The sequence below is a fragment of the Hyla sarda genome, chromosome 8 (genome assembly GCF_029499605.1).
Source record: "Hyla sarda isolate aHylSar1 chromosome 8, aHylSar1.hap1, whole genome shotgun sequence".
Classification (NCBI taxonomy): Eukaryota; Metazoa; Chordata; class Amphibia; order Anura; family Hylidae; genus Hyla; species Hyla sarda.
Window position 1 is genome coordinate 100,400,025 of NC_079196.1, and position 20,699 is coordinate 100,420,723.

The 20,699-nt window shown below is 45.2% G+C and overlaps 1 protein-coding gene across 1 annotated transcript; it reads right to left on the reverse strand.

Annotated features, from left to right (window-relative positions):
* Positions 1–2,215: 2,215 nt before the first annotated feature.
* NDUFB3 (NADH:ubiquinone oxidoreductase subunit B3) lies at positions 2,216–20,634 on the reverse strand. Its single transcript, XM_056536406.1, has 3 exons — positions 20,488–20,634; positions 4,729–4,867; positions 2,216–2,457 (listed from the first exon to the last, which is right to left on the reverse strand). The coding sequence occupies exons 2-3, from the start codon at positions 4,863–4,865 to the stop codon at positions 2,301–2,303; spliced, it is 294 nt and encodes a 97-aa protein (XP_056392381.1). The 5' UTR covers positions 4,866–4,867; positions 20,488–20,634; the 3' UTR covers positions 2,216–2,300.
* Positions 20,635–20,699: the final 65 nt, after the last annotated feature.

Sequence of the window (20,699 nt, forward strand, 5' to 3'; positions counted from 1 at the left end):
ATCTTCTTAAAATTTGCAACCCAATTTCTCTCGAGTAAGGAAATACCTCATATGTGTACGTAAAGTGTTCTGTGGGTGCACTAGAGAAATTGCGTTACAAATTTTGGGGGTCTTTTTCCTTGACCTCTTGTGAAAATGAAAAGTATGGGGTAACACCAGCATGTTAGTGTAAAAAACTAAATTTTTTACATTAACAGGCTGGTGTAGACCCCAACTTTACCTTTTCATAAGGGGTAAAAGGAGAAAAAGACCCCCAAAATTTGTTAGACAATTTCTCCCAAGTAAGGAAATATCCCATATGTGGCTCTAAGTTGTTGCCTTGAAATATGACAGGGCTCCGTAGTGAGAGAGCGCCATGCGCATTTGGGGCCTAAATTAGGGATTTAAATGGTGGGCATAGGTAGTATTCTATGCCAGTGATTCCCAAAAAGGGTGCCTTCAGCTGTTGCAAAACTCCCAGCAGGCCTGGACAGTCAATGGCTGTCCGGCAATACTGGAAGTTGTTGTTTTGCAACAGCTGGAGGAGACAGTGCCGTACCAGATGTTTTTCATTTTTATTTGGGGGGGGGGGGGGACTGTGTAGGGGTATGTGCATAGGTAGTGTTTTACTATTTTGTGTAGTGTAGTGTTTTTAGAGTACATTCACACAGGCGGGGGTTCACAGAGCATTTCCTGCTGGGAGTTTGAGCTGCAGCGGAAAATTTGCCACATCTCAAACTTGCAGCGAGAAACTCACTGTAAACCCCTGCCCGTGTGAATGTACCCTGTACATTCACATGGGGGGGGGAGCTCCAGCTGTTGCAAAACTTCAACTCCCAGCATACCCTTTGGCTGTCCGTGCATTGTAGTTATGCAACAGCTGGAGGCACACTGGTTGCAAAACACAGAGTTTGGTTACTTACGTTTCCCAACCAGTGTGCCTCCAGCTGCTGCAAAACTACAACTCCCAGCATGCATGGTCTATCAGTGCATGCTGGGAGTTGTAATTCTGCAACAACTGGAGGAGAACAGTTTGGAGAACACTGTGTAGTGGTGTCCAAACTGTAGCCCTCCAGATTTTGCAAAACATCAACTCCAAGCATGCTGGAAGTTGTAAGTCGGCAACATCTGAAGGGCCAGATGTTGCCGAACTACAACTCCCAGCATGCCTGGACATTCTGGGCATGCTTAGAATTGTAGATTTGCAACATCTGAAGGGCTACAGTTTGTACACCACTGTATAGTGATCTCCAAACTGTGCTCTCCCAGATGTGGCAAAACTACAACTCCCAGCATGCCGAGACTGTCCAGGCATGCTGGGAGTTGTAGTTCTGCAACATCTGAAGGGCCAAATGTTACAGAAATACAACTCCCAGCATGCCTGGAATGTCTGGGCATGCTGGGAGTTGTAGTTTTGCAAAATCTGGAAGGACACAGTTTGGAGACCACTGCAGTGGGCTCCAAACTGTGGCCCTCCAGATGTTGCAAAACTACAACTCCCAGCATGCTCAGACAACCAAAGGCTGTCTGGGCATGCTGGGAGTTGTAGTTTTGAAACTCCTAGAAGCAGCAGTGAAGATCACTTACCTGCTGGTCCTCCCATCCTCCAATCGCCGGTCCCCGCCTGCTCAAGGTACCTACCGCCAGTCCCCACTGTACATGCCGCCATCTTCCCCCGCTCTGTCCGGCCTTTCAGGATCTCAACTGTCCCCCCTACCTCTGCGATTCGCCGGTCAGTCCTGATCGGCCAATGGCAGGGGATAGGAGGATGTGACATCCCTGGTACCTCGGTCCTATCCTTTAGGATGATCAGGGCTTTCACTGACCTCTCCGATCATCCCTATTTTCCGGGCTATCGGGTCACCAGTGACCCGATTAGCCCGGAATCGCCCCCAGGCATTTGCACGGGATGCTTGCTGAATGATTTCAGGCGGGGACCGAAATTCCCACGGGCGTACAGGTACGCCCTGGGTCCTTAAGGGATTAAAAATAATTAAATAAAATCAAAGAAGCCGAAGCCATCCGATTGGTTGCTATGGGCAACCGGTTAACTTTTCCTCTGCACTTGGAAAAGAACCACCAGACATTTCCATTCATTGGAATGGTGGGAAACACCACTTACCAAATATTTATATGTTAAATGCTTTTTATAGTAAAATGTATGAGCCCATTTTCAGACTGCTGCATTACGCTGAGCATGCACAGATTTAACAAAAAAAAATAAAAATACAAAATATCTGATTTAGAACAGAAGTTTAATAAAGTTTCTTTGCAAATTACAGATTTATTAACATCCAGCATGTGATTCCTTGCACTCTTGTTCAATGATGACCGCCGTTTTTCTTAGGAGAAAAGAAAGCATATTCTACACCCAATGCCACAACAAAAGCAGCAAATCCCCATCTAAATCCTTTGAAGATAACTTGGCTTATGGTAACTGGTTTAGCAAACTCTCCCATATACCTCCAAGCTTCATTTCTGGAAAATAAATAAATATATATATGAGATTTTTCTATATCTATCCATACATACAGACAAGTATATTGTGTTTTTTGAAGCAGTTGCCTACGATCTAGGCTGTTGAAATATTCTGCTTGACTTTTCCTAAAGCCACCTCTTTGGCATTCCACTATCTAAGGGATATTTCAGAATTGTCTGTTGTTCCCCTTGTGATTATGACCCTGCACAAGAAGAAGAAACTGTCTGGATCTGCTACACTACTTTCATTCAACATCTTGCAACCTTCTGCTGCCCTACAGCAAGCTGGCAGACAATAGCCTGTGAATAGGGGAGACCCCAGCTAGCCACATCCCGCTCAGCCTTGCCCATCATCCCCTCTCCCTTACTATAGGTGGCTTTTGGACTCTGCCACTAGAAACTTAGATGTTGCAGGGACCAACCTCTTTTTAGGCCACGATAATCACCCAGGCTTCTGGGAGCCAAGCACGACACATGGACACTCTAAGGGTCCTTGTGGGCCTAGTGCCTCTGCCTTCTGAGCTGGATGGTGTAGTTACACTCCAGATGGATTGTGGATCAACAGTCAGGGTGCCGTACCCAGCCAGAGGCTTTCTGTGACCTCACACTTCAGAGACTTGATGGTCCCTAGGCCTTAAAGGGGTACTCCACTGGAAAATATATATATATATATATTATTTTATTTTTTTTAAAGCAACCGGTGCCAGAAAGTTAAACAGATTTATAAATTAGACAAATCGTAAGTGACGGTGCTCAATATCTAGTATTTTTTACACCTAGGGTATAGGTGTTTAGTCGGCTAATTGCTCAGTTCAAGGTGGTGTGAAGATAGGTGAGCACTTTCCACTCCTTTTTTCTACAAGATTTGTAAATTACTTCTATTAAAAAAATCTTAATCCTTCCAGTACTTTTTAGCTGCTGTATGACCCACAGGAAGTTCTTTTGTTTTTGAATTTCCTTTCTGCCTGACCACAGTGCTCTCTGATGACACCTCTGTCTTTTAGGAACTTTCGAGAGTAGGAGCAAATCCCCATAGAAAACCTATCCTGCTCTGGACAGTTCCTGACATGGACAGAGGTGTCAGCAGAGAGCACTACGGTCAGACAGGAAGGAAATTCAACAAGAAAATAACTTCTTGTGGATCATACAGCAGCTGATAAGTACTGGAAGGATTAATTTTTTTTTTAATAGAATTAATTTACAAATCTGTTTAACTTTCTGGCACCAGTTGATTTGAAAAAAAAAAAAAAAATGATGTTTTCCAGAGGAGTACTCCTTTAATGAGTTTCCCCAAAGCTCACTGGATACTCAGCTCACATGTGGACATCTTTCTGGCTCTTTTCCATCTCTCGCAGCTGTAGCTTCTATATTTGTTCACTAGGTGGTGCCAGACTCCCATAGTGCAAACCTTTATTAATTTGCTAATACAGATGTTTGCCACTAAATGGTACTGCTAAGTATATATGCCTGCACCATTTATCTTTAAGAGAACGTATCATCTTGATGAGCTACAAGGTACTCTGCTGACCATAATATGGAGCACCTCCTTTTCTTTTTTTCAAGACCTCCTACTATCCCTACAATTCTGTACTGCTACAGAAAGCCACCCTCGTACTACAACCTGCTATCCTTTCTGAGGTTGTATTTATCCCTTGGCTTTCATTCCTAAAGTGGATCACAGACAACTTGCCTAACCTGTGGTGTGCCACTCCTACCAGCCCGTCTGCACAAGGTCACCTGGACACCACACCCAGCCTGCACCTCTGGATACTAGGTGTGATGGTCGCTGTCACTTGATGAGCAGATCTTTGTAACATGACACTGGGGACAGGATTCCTATTACAGGGACTGACTTTGTGCATCAAACGTGTATATACTGCTCATCCAATCTATATCCTTCTTGGCAATGGTGCCTGTCGAGATATCCCTTGGCCTAGCAGAATGATTGGTGCGCTTTAAAAGAAACAAAGCCTCATTCACAGTATGGAGCCACCACTCTCACTCAGGGATCCTCAATCTCCAACAGAAGATGATACCCAGCAGATAAGGGAACAATTAAATATGTTAAATTGCTGGGAGATATGATATCACTTTATAAAATACCCTGTTTCCCACCCTGGACCAAATGTTTTTACAAATCTATGAGGAGATCTTATGCCATGGTCATTAGATTCTGCAAGGACTATGAACATGTTGCAGGAAATAACTATCTCCGATCTCCCTTGTCCTCCACAAGAAATATGTGCAGTATAATCACAGTCCCGATTTTACCTCAGCCATGGATCTCTCAGTCCCTTTTTGGCAAGCCTCTTTTGTACATCTTCCAATGGTGTCCCGTCTATTTTCCAAATCCTGTAATCTGGCAGGTGTATCTTGTCATGTCCATGGTGTTCATGCCCGTGGCCCATATCTGTGAGACACATAGGAACATACTTAATTCCATCAATAACAATCAACTGGGATGGCTTGTGTCCTCTAAACCTCCCATTTCTCTATGATAAAAATTACTATTAAAGGGGTACTCCAAGGAAATATATATATTGTGACAGTGTGGCAAGGAAAGGGTGTATTTCCTTAGCTAACCCTGGAGAAACCTCCACCTGTGGCCTAATTCATGAGGTAGAAGAAAGGGGAAGTGTGTCTAAGGGTATGTTCACACAGAGGAAATGGAGCGGAATTTCCATGAGTAATTCTGCTTGCTTTTTCCTCTCCAAATCATTCAGCAGTGAAAACCCCCATAGAGCTGTGCAGAATTTCTGACCCTCAGTTCACACTGAGGAATTTCCTCAAGCAGAATTCTGACGAGGAAGTATGTTCCGCTTGAAGAAAGAACATGCTCTTTCTTTCAGGCGGAATCAGCGTTGTTCTCCCATAGAGATCAATGTTTTTTTTTTTTTTGGAGTCCGAAGCATTTCCACGCGGAATCTGCGCGGAATTTCCGCATGAAAAAAAATAATAAAAAAATGTATGAATAGAAATACTTGATACTCCTCCTCTGCATCAAACCTGCATTTCCGCGTGGAATTCCGTGCGATTTCCGCGCGAAATCTCTGTGAGTTCTTGTGGAAAAGAAACAATATTTTGAGGCAGAAAATTTCTGCTTGATTTCCGCCCCAATTCCTCAGTGTGAACATACCCTAAAAGGAAGTCAGACAGAATAGTTGGGGCTGGCTGTAGGGGAGAGGCAGGGGTCCTGGTGAGGAACACACAGCCCGAGTGGTGTGGATGAGAGACACAGCAAAAGACTGCAAACAGTGTGTGTGTGTGTGTGTGAACAGTGAGTAGAAGGTTGCAGGAGGCATATGTTAAACTGACCGGGAAAAGCCCACCAGTGGATAGTCAGGGCATGCTGGATTGTTTAGTTAGTGACTAGACAGTCTAGGGTTTTGTTTGTTCCTGTTTTATTTTATCCTGCAACCTATCTAATAAAGCTGGCGAGGAGCCAGACTTGCACAAAGAACTGTTGTTTGCCAGTTTATTGTGAAGTGGAAACGTGTCCCCAAAGCCTATAGAAAAAAAAATGTTTACTTGCCTCCGCATATTCATCTAAATGAATGAGCATGTATCTACATCAGATTATCTAAATACTGAGCCATGAAATGGGAAATTACCTGGTGCATATATACAGTGGTATAAATTGGAGCGAAACATTAGAAGAATATAGGAGGGAATGTTTTTAGACATAAGCATCCCTGTTGCTCACAGCATTCACTTTAATTTTCAAGACTGCACAGTAGTAGTAAATAATAATAATTATTATTATTATAGACTGGTTATTATAATAACATGATGTTTAAAAGTACTGACTTGTAATAAGATTAAAGTCTGCCATCTGCTGGTAAACTAACTTATCTTGTCCCCCACTCATCTCTCTTCTTCCTGTTTCCAAGAGCGGTTGGACCAGGACCTGCCCACTCAGCCAACAACTGGCCGAGACAGGACACCACTGCGGTCAGTGAATGGCTGAGAAGGCAGGTCCTGCACTAAACAGGAACAAAAGATATGGTTAGGGGACCAGACGGAGACAAAGGGGGGCTGCTGAGGACTGGGGATAGGAAAGTATGTTTGTTTGTTTTTCCCTCCGGCCAAGCAGCATATTAGATAACATTTTAAAAAAAAAAGTATTATTCTTATTACAAAATGAACAATCTAGAATATGCCATCACCACTGAGAGGTGGTTTAAACAGATATTTAGCGGAGGTGCTGGGAGTTAGATACCCATGGATCGATTATCTGAACATCAATTTATAAAGTCTTGATAATTCCTTTTAAAATGCACAGATATTTACTACTACGTTTACATGGGGTTTTTAAAACCCTATTCACTAGCACAGAACTAGATTAACGGGGTACTCCAGTGGAATTGTTTTTTATTTTTTTAAATCAACTGTTGCCAGAAAGTACAGATTTTTAAGTCACTTGTATTTAAAAATCTTAATTCTTCCAGTACTTATCAGCTGCTGTATGCTCCACAGGAAGTTCTTTTCTTTTTGAATTTATTTTCTGTCTGTCCACAGTGCTCTCTACTGACACCTCTGTCCATGTCAGGAACTGTCCAGAGCAGAATAGGTTTGCTATAGGGATTTGCTCCTGCTCTGAACAGTTCGTGACAAGGACAGAGGTTTCAGCAGAGAGCACTGTGGTCAGACAGAGAAGAAATTAAAATAAGAAAAGAACTTCCTCTGGAGCATACAGCAGCTGATAAGTACTGGAAGGATTAACATTTTTAAATAGAAGTAATTTACAAATCTGTTTAATGTTCTGGCACCAGTTGATTTTAAAAACATTGTTTTCCACCGGAGTACCCCTTTAAAGGAGAAGTACTGTGGACAAAACCTTATCCCCTATCCGCATCTTCGGCTCTCCCATACATCTATTTAGAGGGGACGTAGTGGGATACGTTTTTGTCCATAATACATCTTCTTTAAACAACATAAAAAGGGACAAAATATATACTGTTTCAGTGCAAGTGGTGGTTTAGCACATCATACAAGTCAGAAAGCAGCTACATAAGTAGCACCAGGCACCGTGTGGAGGACAATACGTGGAGCAACAGAACGCAATCTGGACAAACTGTTGGGTACAAAATGGAACAGAAATACAGGTGTACAAAAGTATAGAAAAATCAAACATAGTAAAAAAAAAGAACAGGGGAGGTATCCATAACAAATGCTCTCAAACTGTTGTGAAGGGGCACTCCGGTGGAAAAAAATATTTTAAATCAACTTTTGCTAGAAAGTTAAACAGATCTGGAAATGACTTCTATTAAAAAATCCTAATCCTTCCAGTACTTATCAGCTGCTATATACTAAAGAGGAAGTTGTAAGGTTCTTTTCAGTCTGACCACAGTGCTCTCTGCTGACACTCTTTTTTATTATAAAAATACAAAACAATTCCAAAAAACAAAAACACAAAACAAGCTTAACCAGCTACAACAGAAATGCAAAATAAAATAAAACCCTGCCTAACCGGCCAGCCCAGCTTTAATAAATTGTAAAATATACCAAACTACAACTATACTATACCTATACACCTAAGCAAACTATGAAATTCACACTCACACACATAACATTAAAAATAATAATAATAATAAAAATAAAAATAAATAAAAAAAATTTTTAAAAAATAAAAATAAAAAAAATTATTTAAATAAAAAAATAAAAAAATACAAAAATTAAATTAGCTCAACTTGGCTAATTAAATGAAATAAATAAACCAACATAAAATTCAGCACCACCTGGCTATAACTCAAAATGATCCATACTTGGGAAATAAATAAATAAATCAAGCAACAGAAAACATAACACACGCATAATCTCCAAAACTAACAAACACACACATACACACATATTGAGAATGAACATAACAACAGCACAACTTGGCTTATCAAAAAAAAAAATAATAATTTCCTATATATAAATATATATATATATATATATATATATATATATATATATATATAATAAAAAAAAAATAAAAAAAAATAAAAAAAAAAAATTTTTTTTAAATAACTTAGATATACACAGACAAAAACACCTACATATAATAATAATAATAATAATAATAATAATAATAATAATACAGAACTACAACTGCTCCGACTGCCCTTTTCTTATGGCTAATGCAACAATATAAAACAAAATACATGACACACTATACCAACAAATAAATAATATAAAACAATAAACATAGCACAGTATACATACAAATATAATAAATGTGCCTCACAAAAATACCTACAAAAACCCTAAAATAAATCCTACACTAAAACTGTGCCCTCTCCCACACCACCCCTCCTGTACATGGGTCAGTCCATAACCGTTCGTACAGTTCTTAAGTCCAGTCCTTAACTGACCCATGTCAGATCCCCTAAGGAGAGAAAAAAAAAAAAAAAAAAAAAAAAAAAAAAAACACCCCCTCCCCACCTAGCACTCCAACCAACCAACTAAATACAACCTTATATACAAGACCACAACCCAATTTAGGCCCAAGTTCAGTGCCTGTAAGCCCTTCATACCATATCAGCTGTAAACAAAACAAAAAGCTATGGTGCACATGCAACAGCCCACCACCAGGGAGAAGGATGGCAGATCTGATACACTGAAGAAATTTAAACTCTTTCCCTAATTCCCCCTACTATTCTCCCTAATTCTATCCCTTCATTAAAACTGACCCTACTATTACCCTATCTCTATCCCTGTATGCCTGTCCCTAACCAAAATAAAGGTACTCTACCAAAAAGGTCTAGTACCTAGGGCACATGAAAAGAAAACCCTCTCCATAGGAGAGAAGCCCTACTGGTACCAAGACTGCCATACTCCAAAGACCTGATCTTCCCGAGGTCACCGGTGATGTTCCTACAGACCTCCACCTCGGAGAGGACTTTCTGCTGGGTGGACACTAAACACCGTGCATTCCACGTGTGATACTTAACCACTAAGCTGACTAAAAATAAAGTGCCCCAATCTCGGCCACCGAGGGTCCTGAATGCCCCATAAGCCCACTCTGGATAGGTAAGGCCGGCAAGTTGACTCCAGCCGATGGAAGCGCCCACCCGGTTGTAGACCCCTACGTTAAAGGGACAATGAAGCAGGAAGTGGTCCATGCTTTCCAGCGTGTCCACACACTCTTCTCGTGGACACCCCTGGTCATCAGAGTTCCTGTACTTCAGGTTGTCCATTACACCTAGCTTTCCCTGAAAGCAGCGCCAGGCCAAGTCCCAAAACTTCTGGGGGATCCTTTTCAAGTTTAAAAGATACAACCCCACCCTCAGATCCCGACCTGGGCAGTCCCTGAGCGCCAGAGGCTTCTGGAAGTGGGTCAACAGAACCCGTTTGTCAAGGAACTGCCTTGACTGGGTCCTGATTTCCCACACTCCCAGACCCCACCGACGTATCGCCTTCAGAGTCGGGGTAGCGTAAGCCAGAAGATATCCATGTGGTGTACGGAGGTCCTTCACTTGCCCTCCTCTCTCCCATTCCTGGAAGAAAGGCCGAAACCATTCCCTGCAGGAGAGTACCCACGGAGGAGCCCTCTCTTTCCAGAGGTTCGAGATGTTAGCTTTCAAGAAGGTGTTGGTTAAGAACACCACAGGGTTTACCATAGATAAACCCCCTAGTCTCCTCGTACGGTACGTAACCTCCCTCTTGACTAGATTCAACCTGTTCCCCCATAACAGTTGGAAAAACAGGCTGTAGACCCTAGTGTAGTAAGCATCTGGCAAGATACATACACTGCCCAGATAGATAAACAAGGGGAGCAGGTATGATTTGATCAGATGCACCCTTTCCCTGAGGGTCATAGACCAACCCTTCCACTGGTTCACCCTCTGAGTGGCATCATGGAGCTTACCGTCCCAGTTTTTGGTGGAATAATCATCCTGGCCGAATGTGATGCCTAGAATTTTTGCTGAGTCTTGGGGCCCTGGGAGGGTGTGCGGGAGATCAAACGTGGGATCCCCCCCTCCCAGCCAGAGACTTTCACACTTTTCCCGGTTGATCTTGGACCCGGATGCCTCCGAGTAGCGCTCCACCTCTGACATCACCACATCGACCTCCTCCCTCGAGGAGACGAAAATAGTGACATCATCAGCGTACGCCACCACTCTCTGGGTGACATCCAGCTCCACCAGACTCATCCCGACTCCCGCCAACGGCCCACGATCTACCCTCCGGACGAAGGGATCAATCGCGAATACGTATAAAAGCGGGCTCAAAGGACAACCCTGACGGACTCCGGACCCCACCTCAAAAGAGCGGCCAGACCACCCGTTCACCAGTGGGAAACTCTCTGCCCCGGCATACAAGATCTTAAGCCAATTAACAAAAGTACACGGTAAGCCATACCTCAGGAGGACGGACCAGAGGTACTCGTGGTTCACCCGATCAAATGCTTTGGCCTGATCCAAGGACAGTAAGTACCCCTTCCAGAGACCCGCACTACTCCGCTCCACTGCCTCCCTGACACTGAGGACAGCACTTAAAGTGCTTCGGCCTGGAACAGAGCAGTGCTGAGCCCCCGAAAGGAGCCGGGGTGCAAACTTCACCAGCCGATTAAACAGTATCTTGGCCAGAAGCTTCCTGTCCGTATTGAGAAGAGCTATGGGCCTCCAATTCTCAATACGGCTAGGATCTTTACCTTTTGAGAGAAGAATCAGGGCCGACCTCCTCATTGACTTTGGCAGAGTGCCCGAGGAGAGACACTCATTGAATACCTTGGTCAAGAGGGGAGCTAAAGACTCCTTAAAGGTCTTATACCACTCGGATGTTAAGCCATCCGGACCTGGCGACTTCTTGGGGGCGAGCCCCTCAATCGCCAGTCTCACTTCCTCTTCCCTGATATCTTCTGCCAAAACATCAAGAGAGGGGTCTACCCCTGGCTCAGGAATGGTTTCAGCCAGGAAAGCCGACATCCTGTCTCGATCTAGATCCTTCCTCCCCAAGAGGTGCAAGTAGAAAGATCTGACGACCTCCAGGATCCCTGATCTGGACCGATTCAGGGATCCCGTACTATCAACCAGTCCTGAGACTACTTTACTACTCACTGACATCTTGCAGTTCCTGTAAGGGTCGGGCGAGCGGTACTTCCCGAAATCCCTCTCAAAAACCAAAGATGCGTGCCTATCGTACTGACACCTCATCAGCAAGGACTTCACTCTGGAGATATCCTCCCGACTACCTCCAGTCGAGACAAGGAGCTCGAGTTTCCTCCTCAGACCCTGATACAAGCGATACCTGTTCAGGGACCTGAGGCTCGAGAGCTGGCGGAAGAACCCCGCAACCCGCTTCTTGAATATCTCCCACCACTCTGACTTACTACTACAAAGGCCCAGTAAAGGTACCTGACTCTGAAGAAAATCCTCAAAGGACTGTCTTATCTCTGCTTCCTCCAGGAGGGACGAATTCAGCTTCCAATAACCTTTACCCATCCGGGGGGTCTCTGAAACATTCAAGGAAAACAAAATCATACAGTGATCGGAGAACTCCACCTCAACCACGGACACTGCGGAAGAGACGGCTTCCTCCTTCAAATAAAACCTATCTATCCTAGACCTGCGACTACCTTGATGATAGGTGAAACCCGCGTGGCCTGAGGGGCTCCGGATGTGGGCGTCCTCTAGGCGAGCTTCCCTAACTATATTATTAAGGACCACACTATCGCAATCTAGCGGACCATTGGAGCCTGTCCTATCTTGGGACCTCGTGACATTATTGAAGTCCCCTCCAAAGATCACCTGCCGGCTTGTAAAAAGGAAGGGATTAATCCTCATAAAAAGATTTTTACGGCCCAGCTTAGTTTGTGGGGCATAGATGTTTATGAGCCGGAGCTCTTGTCCCTTCATGAGGACATCTAAGATCAGGCACCTCCCCATTTCTAACTCAATAACCCGTCTGCATTCAACCGGAGCGGTAAAAAGGACCGCCACCCCACTATACGGCTCAGCCGCAAGAGACCAGTGGGAGGGCCCGCGCCTCCACTCTCTTCTGGCTTTCACCAGAGAGGCTAGATCTGACAACCTGGTCTCCTGTAAAAAGAAAATATCGTCTTCAACACGGCCAAGAAAATTGAAGGCTGCGAATCTAGCCGTATCAGACTTTATACTGGCACAATTAATAGATGCCAGCGTCAGTGGGGTGAGTGCCGCCATCATGGGTGATTAAGTTAGACGGCCACACCTTTACTTCTGCTTCCCCTTCTTTTTTGCCCCCTCATCCCCTGAAGAAGAGGAAAGGGCAGGACCACTTTTGGACCTTTTCTTAGATTCTGATTGGTCCATGTGGTCCCCGTCTCCATCCGGCCCCAGTCTAGCCTTGCCCTCCGAGGAAGATGCCTCCGCAGGACAGGGCCCAGTTCCCCCCAGAGGAGGGGGAGGAGATGGTATCGAGGACGAGGTACCGGTTTGACAGGTCAATCAGAGGGGGGGCAGTCAGGCTTCCGTTTTGGACCTGGTCCGTAGTACAAGGCTTAACAGAGGGCTCCGACCTCTTCTTTCTCCCTTTCCTTTTGCCCTTGTCTTTCTTTTTTGGCCTTTCCCCACTCTCCTCATCCACACTTTCATAGTGGGAGGAATCAGAAGGGTCGGCCATTTTGCCTTCCTCTCTGCGCAGCCTCCTGATCTCCTCATCCAGCACGTTCTCCCCCAGGGCTTCAGTGGTTACAGGGCCAGCTTCAGGAGCAGGGGCCGGAGCTACCCCAGTCACCTGGGCACTCTCCAGCTCCCTACTCCTCCTAAGATTTTCCTCCCGCCTTAGTTTGGCAGGGCCCTTTTTCCTCGTCACTAGCCCTGTTATGCCCCCATCCCTGCTCGTACCCTCCCCAGCCGGGGCAACTTCACAGCTCTCCCCGGCCGGAGCGGCCCCAGCACGGGCGAAGGCGCTTGGACAACGGCTGAAAGGGTGCCCGAGGACACCACACAGGTGGCACCGGATCTGTCTGCAGGATGCAGCCAGATGACCCACCCCACCACACAAAGCACAAACCTGTACAGTACAGGCTGCACTAAAATGGGTGGGGCTACCGCACCTGTGACAGACCTTAGGCTGCCCCTGGTAAAAGACCTGGATTCTGTCACGTCCAAGGAAGGCAGCTGACGGAATGTGGGCAACTGTACTACCTGAACGCTTGAGTTTGACGGAAAACGTCCAGGCCCCAGACCAGATCCCGTGCTCATCTAGATTTTTCTTGGGCATGTCCGTCACATCCCCATACCGTCCCAGCCAGGTCATGATGTCATAGCAGGAGAGTGACTCGTTACGAGTCAAAACGGCCACTTTCTTGACTGAGTTCTGACGGGAAATAGCCTTTACAGCAAAATCCCGCCAGCCGGGCTCATTCTTCGCCACTTCGTAGTTCGACCAGAAGAGTTCGAGACCCTCCGGTCGAACAAAACTGACGTCAAATTCGGACGAACCATAGGGGTGAATCAGGGCAAAGATGTCACTCGCCCTGAATTCCATCTGGAGGAGGAGCTCAACCACTTTAGCGCGAGGCGGGCACACATCCTTGCCCCTCCAAATCAGATGGACCACGTTCCTACGGTTATTGTCCTGCCCGGGTGTCGGGAGGGACCAGACCACCTCCCCATTCTGCTCTCGGAATGCCCCCAAACCGTGCCTCTCTATCCAGAAAGACAGGTCGACCTCACCCCTTCCCTCTACCTCGATTGACCTGTCGCCCCTACGTAGAGCCTCCAGGAGGCGCTGCTGCAAGTGACCCCCGGGGCCGGATGGAGAGGGGGACCCCCCGGCAGCGACATGAGCATAGCTCCTAGGAGCAGTCACTACCGGGGGGGGCAGCCGAACCAGACTCAGACCCAGGACCACCATTCACACCACAACTCCCACCAACATTCACACCACAATTCTCATCATCCATACCAGACTTTGTATTCATACCACCACTACTCCCACCATTATTCACTCCACTAACACTCCCACATGCACTCTTCTCATTCACAACACTACCACACCCATCATCCTCACCCCCTACACTCGCGTTGTGCCTAACATATCCTGGGCTGGCTGGGACTTGTAGTACTGCCGGTTTTAACAGAGTCTTTTTTGCTGGCTTTGCTGTTGCTGGGGTCGACTCTGATGGCTCCTCCTCCATGGGCGATGTTACTGCCTGAGCCTGGGGCTGCCCCTCCGAGCGCACCCCAGCTCCTCCCACAACGCCATCACCATGTCTTCCCGACTGCACGTGCTCTGAGGCTGGCACTGGCACTCGGACACTCTCCCCCCTCACAGGAGAGTGCCCCGCAGCACCCACAGAACACACAGACCGACCGTTTTCCACTCCCGATGCCCGGACACTCCCCCCCCTCACAGAGGAGTGCCCTGCAGCGCCGGTAATGTCCACGGCACTCGGGGGACCGCCTCCCAAGCACACAGACATATCACTTATCTGGACACTCCCCCCCCTCACAGGGAAGTGCCCCTCAGTGCCAGCAACACCTGGGGAACCGCTCCCCAAGCAAACAGTAGCATAGCTTGCCCCTGGTGCCTGGACACGCCCCCCACCACCCTGGGGCGCTCCCGCAGCACCAGGGCTGCTCACCTTAAGCCCAATAGGACTTGCTGGCTCTATAGCGTCCTCTGCCGTCTTGGACGCCATGCTGTACCCCCCTTTCTGGCCCTGCTTCACCACAGAAACAGGGACTGGCAGTTTGGGGGGCCCAGCAGTCTGAACCAACTTTACAGCTGGCCCGGACTGCTGGAAAGGACGAAACACATAAGTCACAGTCTCCTGAACCTTCTGCCTTTTCTTCCTTTTCTTTACTAGATCATCTTTACCGAGATCCTCACCAAAGGTAAAATCCTCCATACGGGTAGGGGACTCCTGCTGTATAATGGCTTGCAGCAAACCCCCCACTGGCCAGCTCCTCCTCACCGCTCTCCTCTGTCTCCCCATCACTGGAGGGTAGCGCCACCTGGGCTGGCTCAGGGTAGCTATCTTGGGGGGGCTGGGGCTCACACACACTAGGGGTGGCATCCATTTCACTTCCCACAGCCGACTCTCTGCCATCTTCCTCCCCTCCTTCCTCCTCACTGCTCTCCTGAGGGCAGCATGCACCATACTTCCTTTCCTTGAATCTCTCCTCATTAACCAGTTTTTCTTTTAGGAATCCTGCCCCCTCAGAGATTTTTCTTTTGGCCTCCTCCACCTCCGCCACCTCTATCTTCAGAGCCCGCACCTGGGCAGTGAACTTCTGCCTCTTACCTGTAGGGCCCTGGTCAGCCTGGTAGCGGGCAAATCTCAGGTCCTCTCTCAGACTCCTCAGCTTCCTGCCCAGCTCTTCGTACTCCGCCATCTTTGCTTGTATCCTTGAGCCATATGTCGCCAATGACTCCCTTGGTCCCCGTGCCCCCCATTGCTGGGGTTCCGGGGTAACAGAAGGACCGCTGGTCTTTGCTGATGCCTTATGTCCCTCTATATATATATTAAAAATACATTTATTAAATGAATCTAATTTAAAAAAAATGCATAATGTGTAGGATCACCTTGGCGGACATCCGCAGCATGTAATATGTTGCGGATGTCCACCATGTGATCCTACACATTATGCAGCAGTCACGGTAATGAGCTCCCTGCTGCGGCTGGGTAGCTTTGTGTGTCCACTCATAGCGGCGGATTTCCCGCCGGCAGTCATGAGCGGACACACTGAGCTACCCAGCCGCAGCAGTGATGGATATATTCGCCATGAGCGGGTGCTTATTCCCACAACATGGCGGATACATCCATCAGGAGCCTTAACTGTCACAGACAGACGCGTTATACTGCCAGCCGACCAAGGACTAATCAGAGAGGTCCCTGGTCCAGCCAATAACTTGTAGGGGTGCGTTATATAAATGGGGTCACTTGTGGGGGTGGGGGTACTGTTCTGCCCTGAAAGCCAAATGGAGCTCCTCTCCTTCTGAGTCCTACCACGCGGCCAAGGAACCATATATGGCCAAAGCGGGGGTATTTCCGAACATGGGACAAGCAGCTAAATAAAATATAGGGTGCATTTCTTTCAATATCAGAAGTGATGTACAAAAAATATGCCCCCCAAATGATGCATTTGTGAAAAATTGAAAATTTCGAATTTTTAACACTGACTTTGTAATAATTCCTGCCAAAAAACTATGGTGTTAAAATACTCACTGTACCCCCTAGCGAATACCTTAAGGGGTCTAGTTTTTAAAATGGGGTCATTTGGGGGGGGTTCCTATGTTCTACTACCTTTTAATTTCTGCAAACCTTGCATAGCACACAAAAAAAGATGTACTTTTCAAATTTTCAAAATTTCAAGTTAAATTGTTAGGCTTCTAACTAATTTAAAATGTTAATTAAAAACAAAAAAAATGACGTCAAAATAAAGTAGACATCTGAAAGTATAAGTTTCATAAACTATTTGGTCAGTATGTATAAATATATGCACCCTATTAGTGTTAAAATAGCAAAAAATCGTAATTTTTTGTAAAAATGTCATGATTTTTTGCATTATAAAAAAAAACTACAAATGATATCGGCTTACTTTTACTATGAACATGAAGGATGACTTGTGACAAAAAAACAATGTCAGAATTATCGTGATTGGCAAAACGTTACCAGAGTTATTCTCTAATAAAGACAGACATCCCTGATTTGAAAAAACAGGCCTGGTCTTTCAGGGGCGTACAGGTTTATTTGTATTGGTCCTTAAGGGGTTAAGATAGTTTCCAGATGATTTTCACCAAGCTCTATTCCCATGCATAAATGTAGGTGTGAGACACGGAGAGGAATGGTTAATGCAGTGTTTCTCAACCAGTGTGCCTCCAGCTGTTGCCAACGACTGTCCGGACATGCTGGGGGTTGTAGTTTTGCAACAGCTGGAGGCAGCATGGTTGGGAAACACTGGGCTAATGTGTAGGCATGGGCAACCTTCAGCACTGTAGATGTCTTGGGCTACATCTCCCATGATCCTTTGGCAGAATTTTGGCTGTAAGAGCATCATGAGAGATGTAGTTCATAATATCTGTAGAGCCGAAGGTCGCCTACCCCTGACGTTGGTAATAAGAATGTGAGACAAATGTGTTGTCCATAAAAAGTACATTTCTGGATTCTGCACACAGGTGGAGTCCCAGGGGAAGAGGGAAGAAGATCTCAGAGTTGGGAATGGAAGGCCTACAATGTGTCATCTGTTCCGCTGAGAGGATCGTCTCCCTCACATCAAAGGACTCCAAAATAATGTTGGGCAGAACCCATGTGCATCATCTATGTGTTAAAGCACAGAAGTGTTAGTCTACACCAGTGTTTCCCAACCAGGGTGCCTCCAGCTGTGGCCAAAGTACCTCTTCCCCTGGGACTCCACCTGTGTGCAGAATCCAGAAATGTACTTTTTATGGACAACACATTTGTCTCACATTCTTATTACCAATGTCAGGGGTAGGCGACCTTCGGCTCTACAGATATTGTCATCTACATCTCCCATGATGCTCTTACAGCCGTTGGCTGTCCGGGCATGCTTGGGAGTTGTAGTTAGTCTACAGCTGGAGGCACCCTGGTTGGGAAAAACTGGTCTACACTATAATGTATAGTTTAACAAACTTAGCATGCTGGAATGTAATAAAGCAGGGTAAAACCCCCATAGAGCAGTGTTTCCCAACCAGTGTGTTGTTGCAAAACTACAACTCCCAACATGCCCAGACAGCCTTCAACTGTCTGGGCATGCTGGGAGTTGTAGTTTTGTAACAGCTGGAGTTACACTGGTTGGGAAACACTGCTCTACAATGATGTCACATGCTTGCCATGCTGCCTTAGCCAATTTTTCTAGAAACTGGTATTATTAAGAAATGAAGGAAGTGGATGTTTGCTTTAGGCACTGTTCACGTGGCCAAAAATGTGCAAAATTTACTTGATGTGGCAGCACTAGGACCGATTAGAAATGTGTCGTCTCCATAGAGACAACAAGGCATCAGAAACATTGAACAGGTTCAATGTTTCTGCGGACGTGGGAATCGGGACTTCTGCTGCAGAAACATCTGTTACGGAAATGTTGCCGTATGCAAAGAGCATCAGAATCCCATTGAAACCAATGGGGCAGCAGCGGAATTTCCAAGCGGAATATTCTCGAGCAATTCCACTTAAAAAAAATTTGTTGTGTGAACATAGTCTTAGACAACCTACTTTCCACAAGCTCTATCATGTATAGTGATCCTTCAACTTACAAGGGCCTTAGGATACAATATTTTCAACATACAATGGTCTTTTCTGGATCTGTGAAACATGTCAATGGCCAGAAGAACTGACCAAACTGATTTCACTGAAAAAAAAACTGTATTACTGAAGCGCATGCACTGACTGGCTGTCTGGTAGCGCCCCCTACAGTACACGGAGGTATTACATGTTCTGTACTATTTACCTGTGCCAGGGTTAGCTACTCCTTTTGACATCAGGTGAGGGCAGCTCCATTTTACTTTTTTTAGGACACTGTGTGTACTTTACAGGACCCTGAAGAAGCTCCTGTCCTCTACATACACAGTGATTTACAGCTCCTCTCAGCTCTCTATTACTTTTATATATAAGAACTTGCTTTATCTGTAAGTATGGTTTCAACATACAATGTTTTTAATTACAATGGTTGTCCTGGAACCAACAAATATTGTAACTTGAGGGACCACTGTAGATACAACGGAGGTGGGGTCTCACCACTATTAGGCTGGGTTCACACCACGTTTTTGCAATACAGTTCCCGTATATGTTTTCAATTTGAAAACCGTACGGAACCGTATTGAAAACCATATGCATTAACTCTCCATTGAAAACCGTATGCCAAACGATGCATTAGGTTGTGTCTGTTTTGCACCCTGTACAGTTTTGTCAGTTTTTTTTTCCCTGTACCCAAAACCGTAGCCTACCACGGTTCTTGGTCCAGATAAAAAAAAACTTATTGAAAGTTATTTTATTTTTTTTTTACATGGAAGTCAATGGAAACCATACAGAACTGTATGTGCGTACGGTTTCACCATACGGTTTTTGACTTTGCACAGTTTTTTTCTTGGAATTTCAATCAAACAAGTGAAACCTTATTCATAATGGAGTGAAAAGTTAAAAGTTTAACTGTACTTTTTATTGATACCACATTTGTGTGTCTGAAACTTTAAATAATTTTTTTTTACACATTTTTCTTTTAATAAAAAAACAAAGCAGCAATTTTTGATTTTTTCTATTTTTTATGTTTAAGACATTCACCTTACAGGATCATTAACATTATATTTTGATAGTTCAGACATTTACGCATACCAAATATGTTTATTAATAAAAAAAAAATTACGCTTTTAGGGGGTAAAACGTGAAAAGGGGACAATTTACATTTTTATTGGGGAGTAAATTATTATTTTTTTTTTTTACTTTTTATGTCCCCCATAGGGGACTATTTATAGCAATCATTTGAATGCTAATACTGTTCAGTGCTACACATAGGGCATAGTACTGATCAGTGTTATCGGCTATCTCCTGCTCTGATCTGCTCGATCTCAGACCGGAGCAGAAGACCCCTGGAGACTGCCGGAGACAGATGAGGGGACCTTGGGCCGATATTCTAGGTGATCCGATCATCCATTTAAACATGCGCATTGCTGCAGATGCCATGATCTGTATTGAGGGATTAATGGCGGACATCAGCGCGATCACTGATGTCCGCCATTAAAGGTGGGTATCCGGCTGCTGATAGCAGCTAGGACCTGCAGTGCATGACGCGTGCACATTATGTCAGTGGTCTTTAAGGGGTTCAAAGATCTTTAAAATATTTTTTAAAAAAAAGCTATCTGCTTGGTTGCTGTGGGCAACTACACCACTCTTCCTTTACACAGGTTTTGATAAATCTCTTCTGATGTCTCTGGAGACAAGTGAATATGATGCCTCAACTGACAGATAAAGACATCACAGAGTACAGGACAGTCTCCAGTGTCCACCAGAAGGTCTGCAGAGGAAGAACATATATGAGTACATTATCATAGTAAGGGGTCAGGTAGATAAGAATTAGTGTATGTACTTAATTATAACCTTACCTGCAAAATCACACTGCTTTAGGGGAGATTTTCCAGCAGAACGGAACCGGAAATACGCTTCTCCGAAGGGCGGATGCAACTCTAGTAACCTTGTAAGAACCTTTTCTGATAAAGTTGTCAATAAAGCTATTGAAAATCAAAGGCAGCTAAAAAAAAAATGATGTATCCCAAAACAGTTGGCCAATCAGCTGGCGCGTCCCCACAATGAGGCT

What these genes read in the sequence shown, in the direction of transcription:
- NDUFB3 (XM_056536406.1), bottom strand. Translation starts at nt 4,865, where the DNA reads ATGGGCCACGGGCATGAACACCATGGACATGACAAGATACACCTGCCA. An exon ending in CTGAGAGATCCATGGCTGAG is followed by an intron (nt 2,458 to 4,728) that starts GTAAAATCGGGA and finishes TTTATTTTCCAG; the next exon opens with AAATGAAGCTTGGAGGTATA.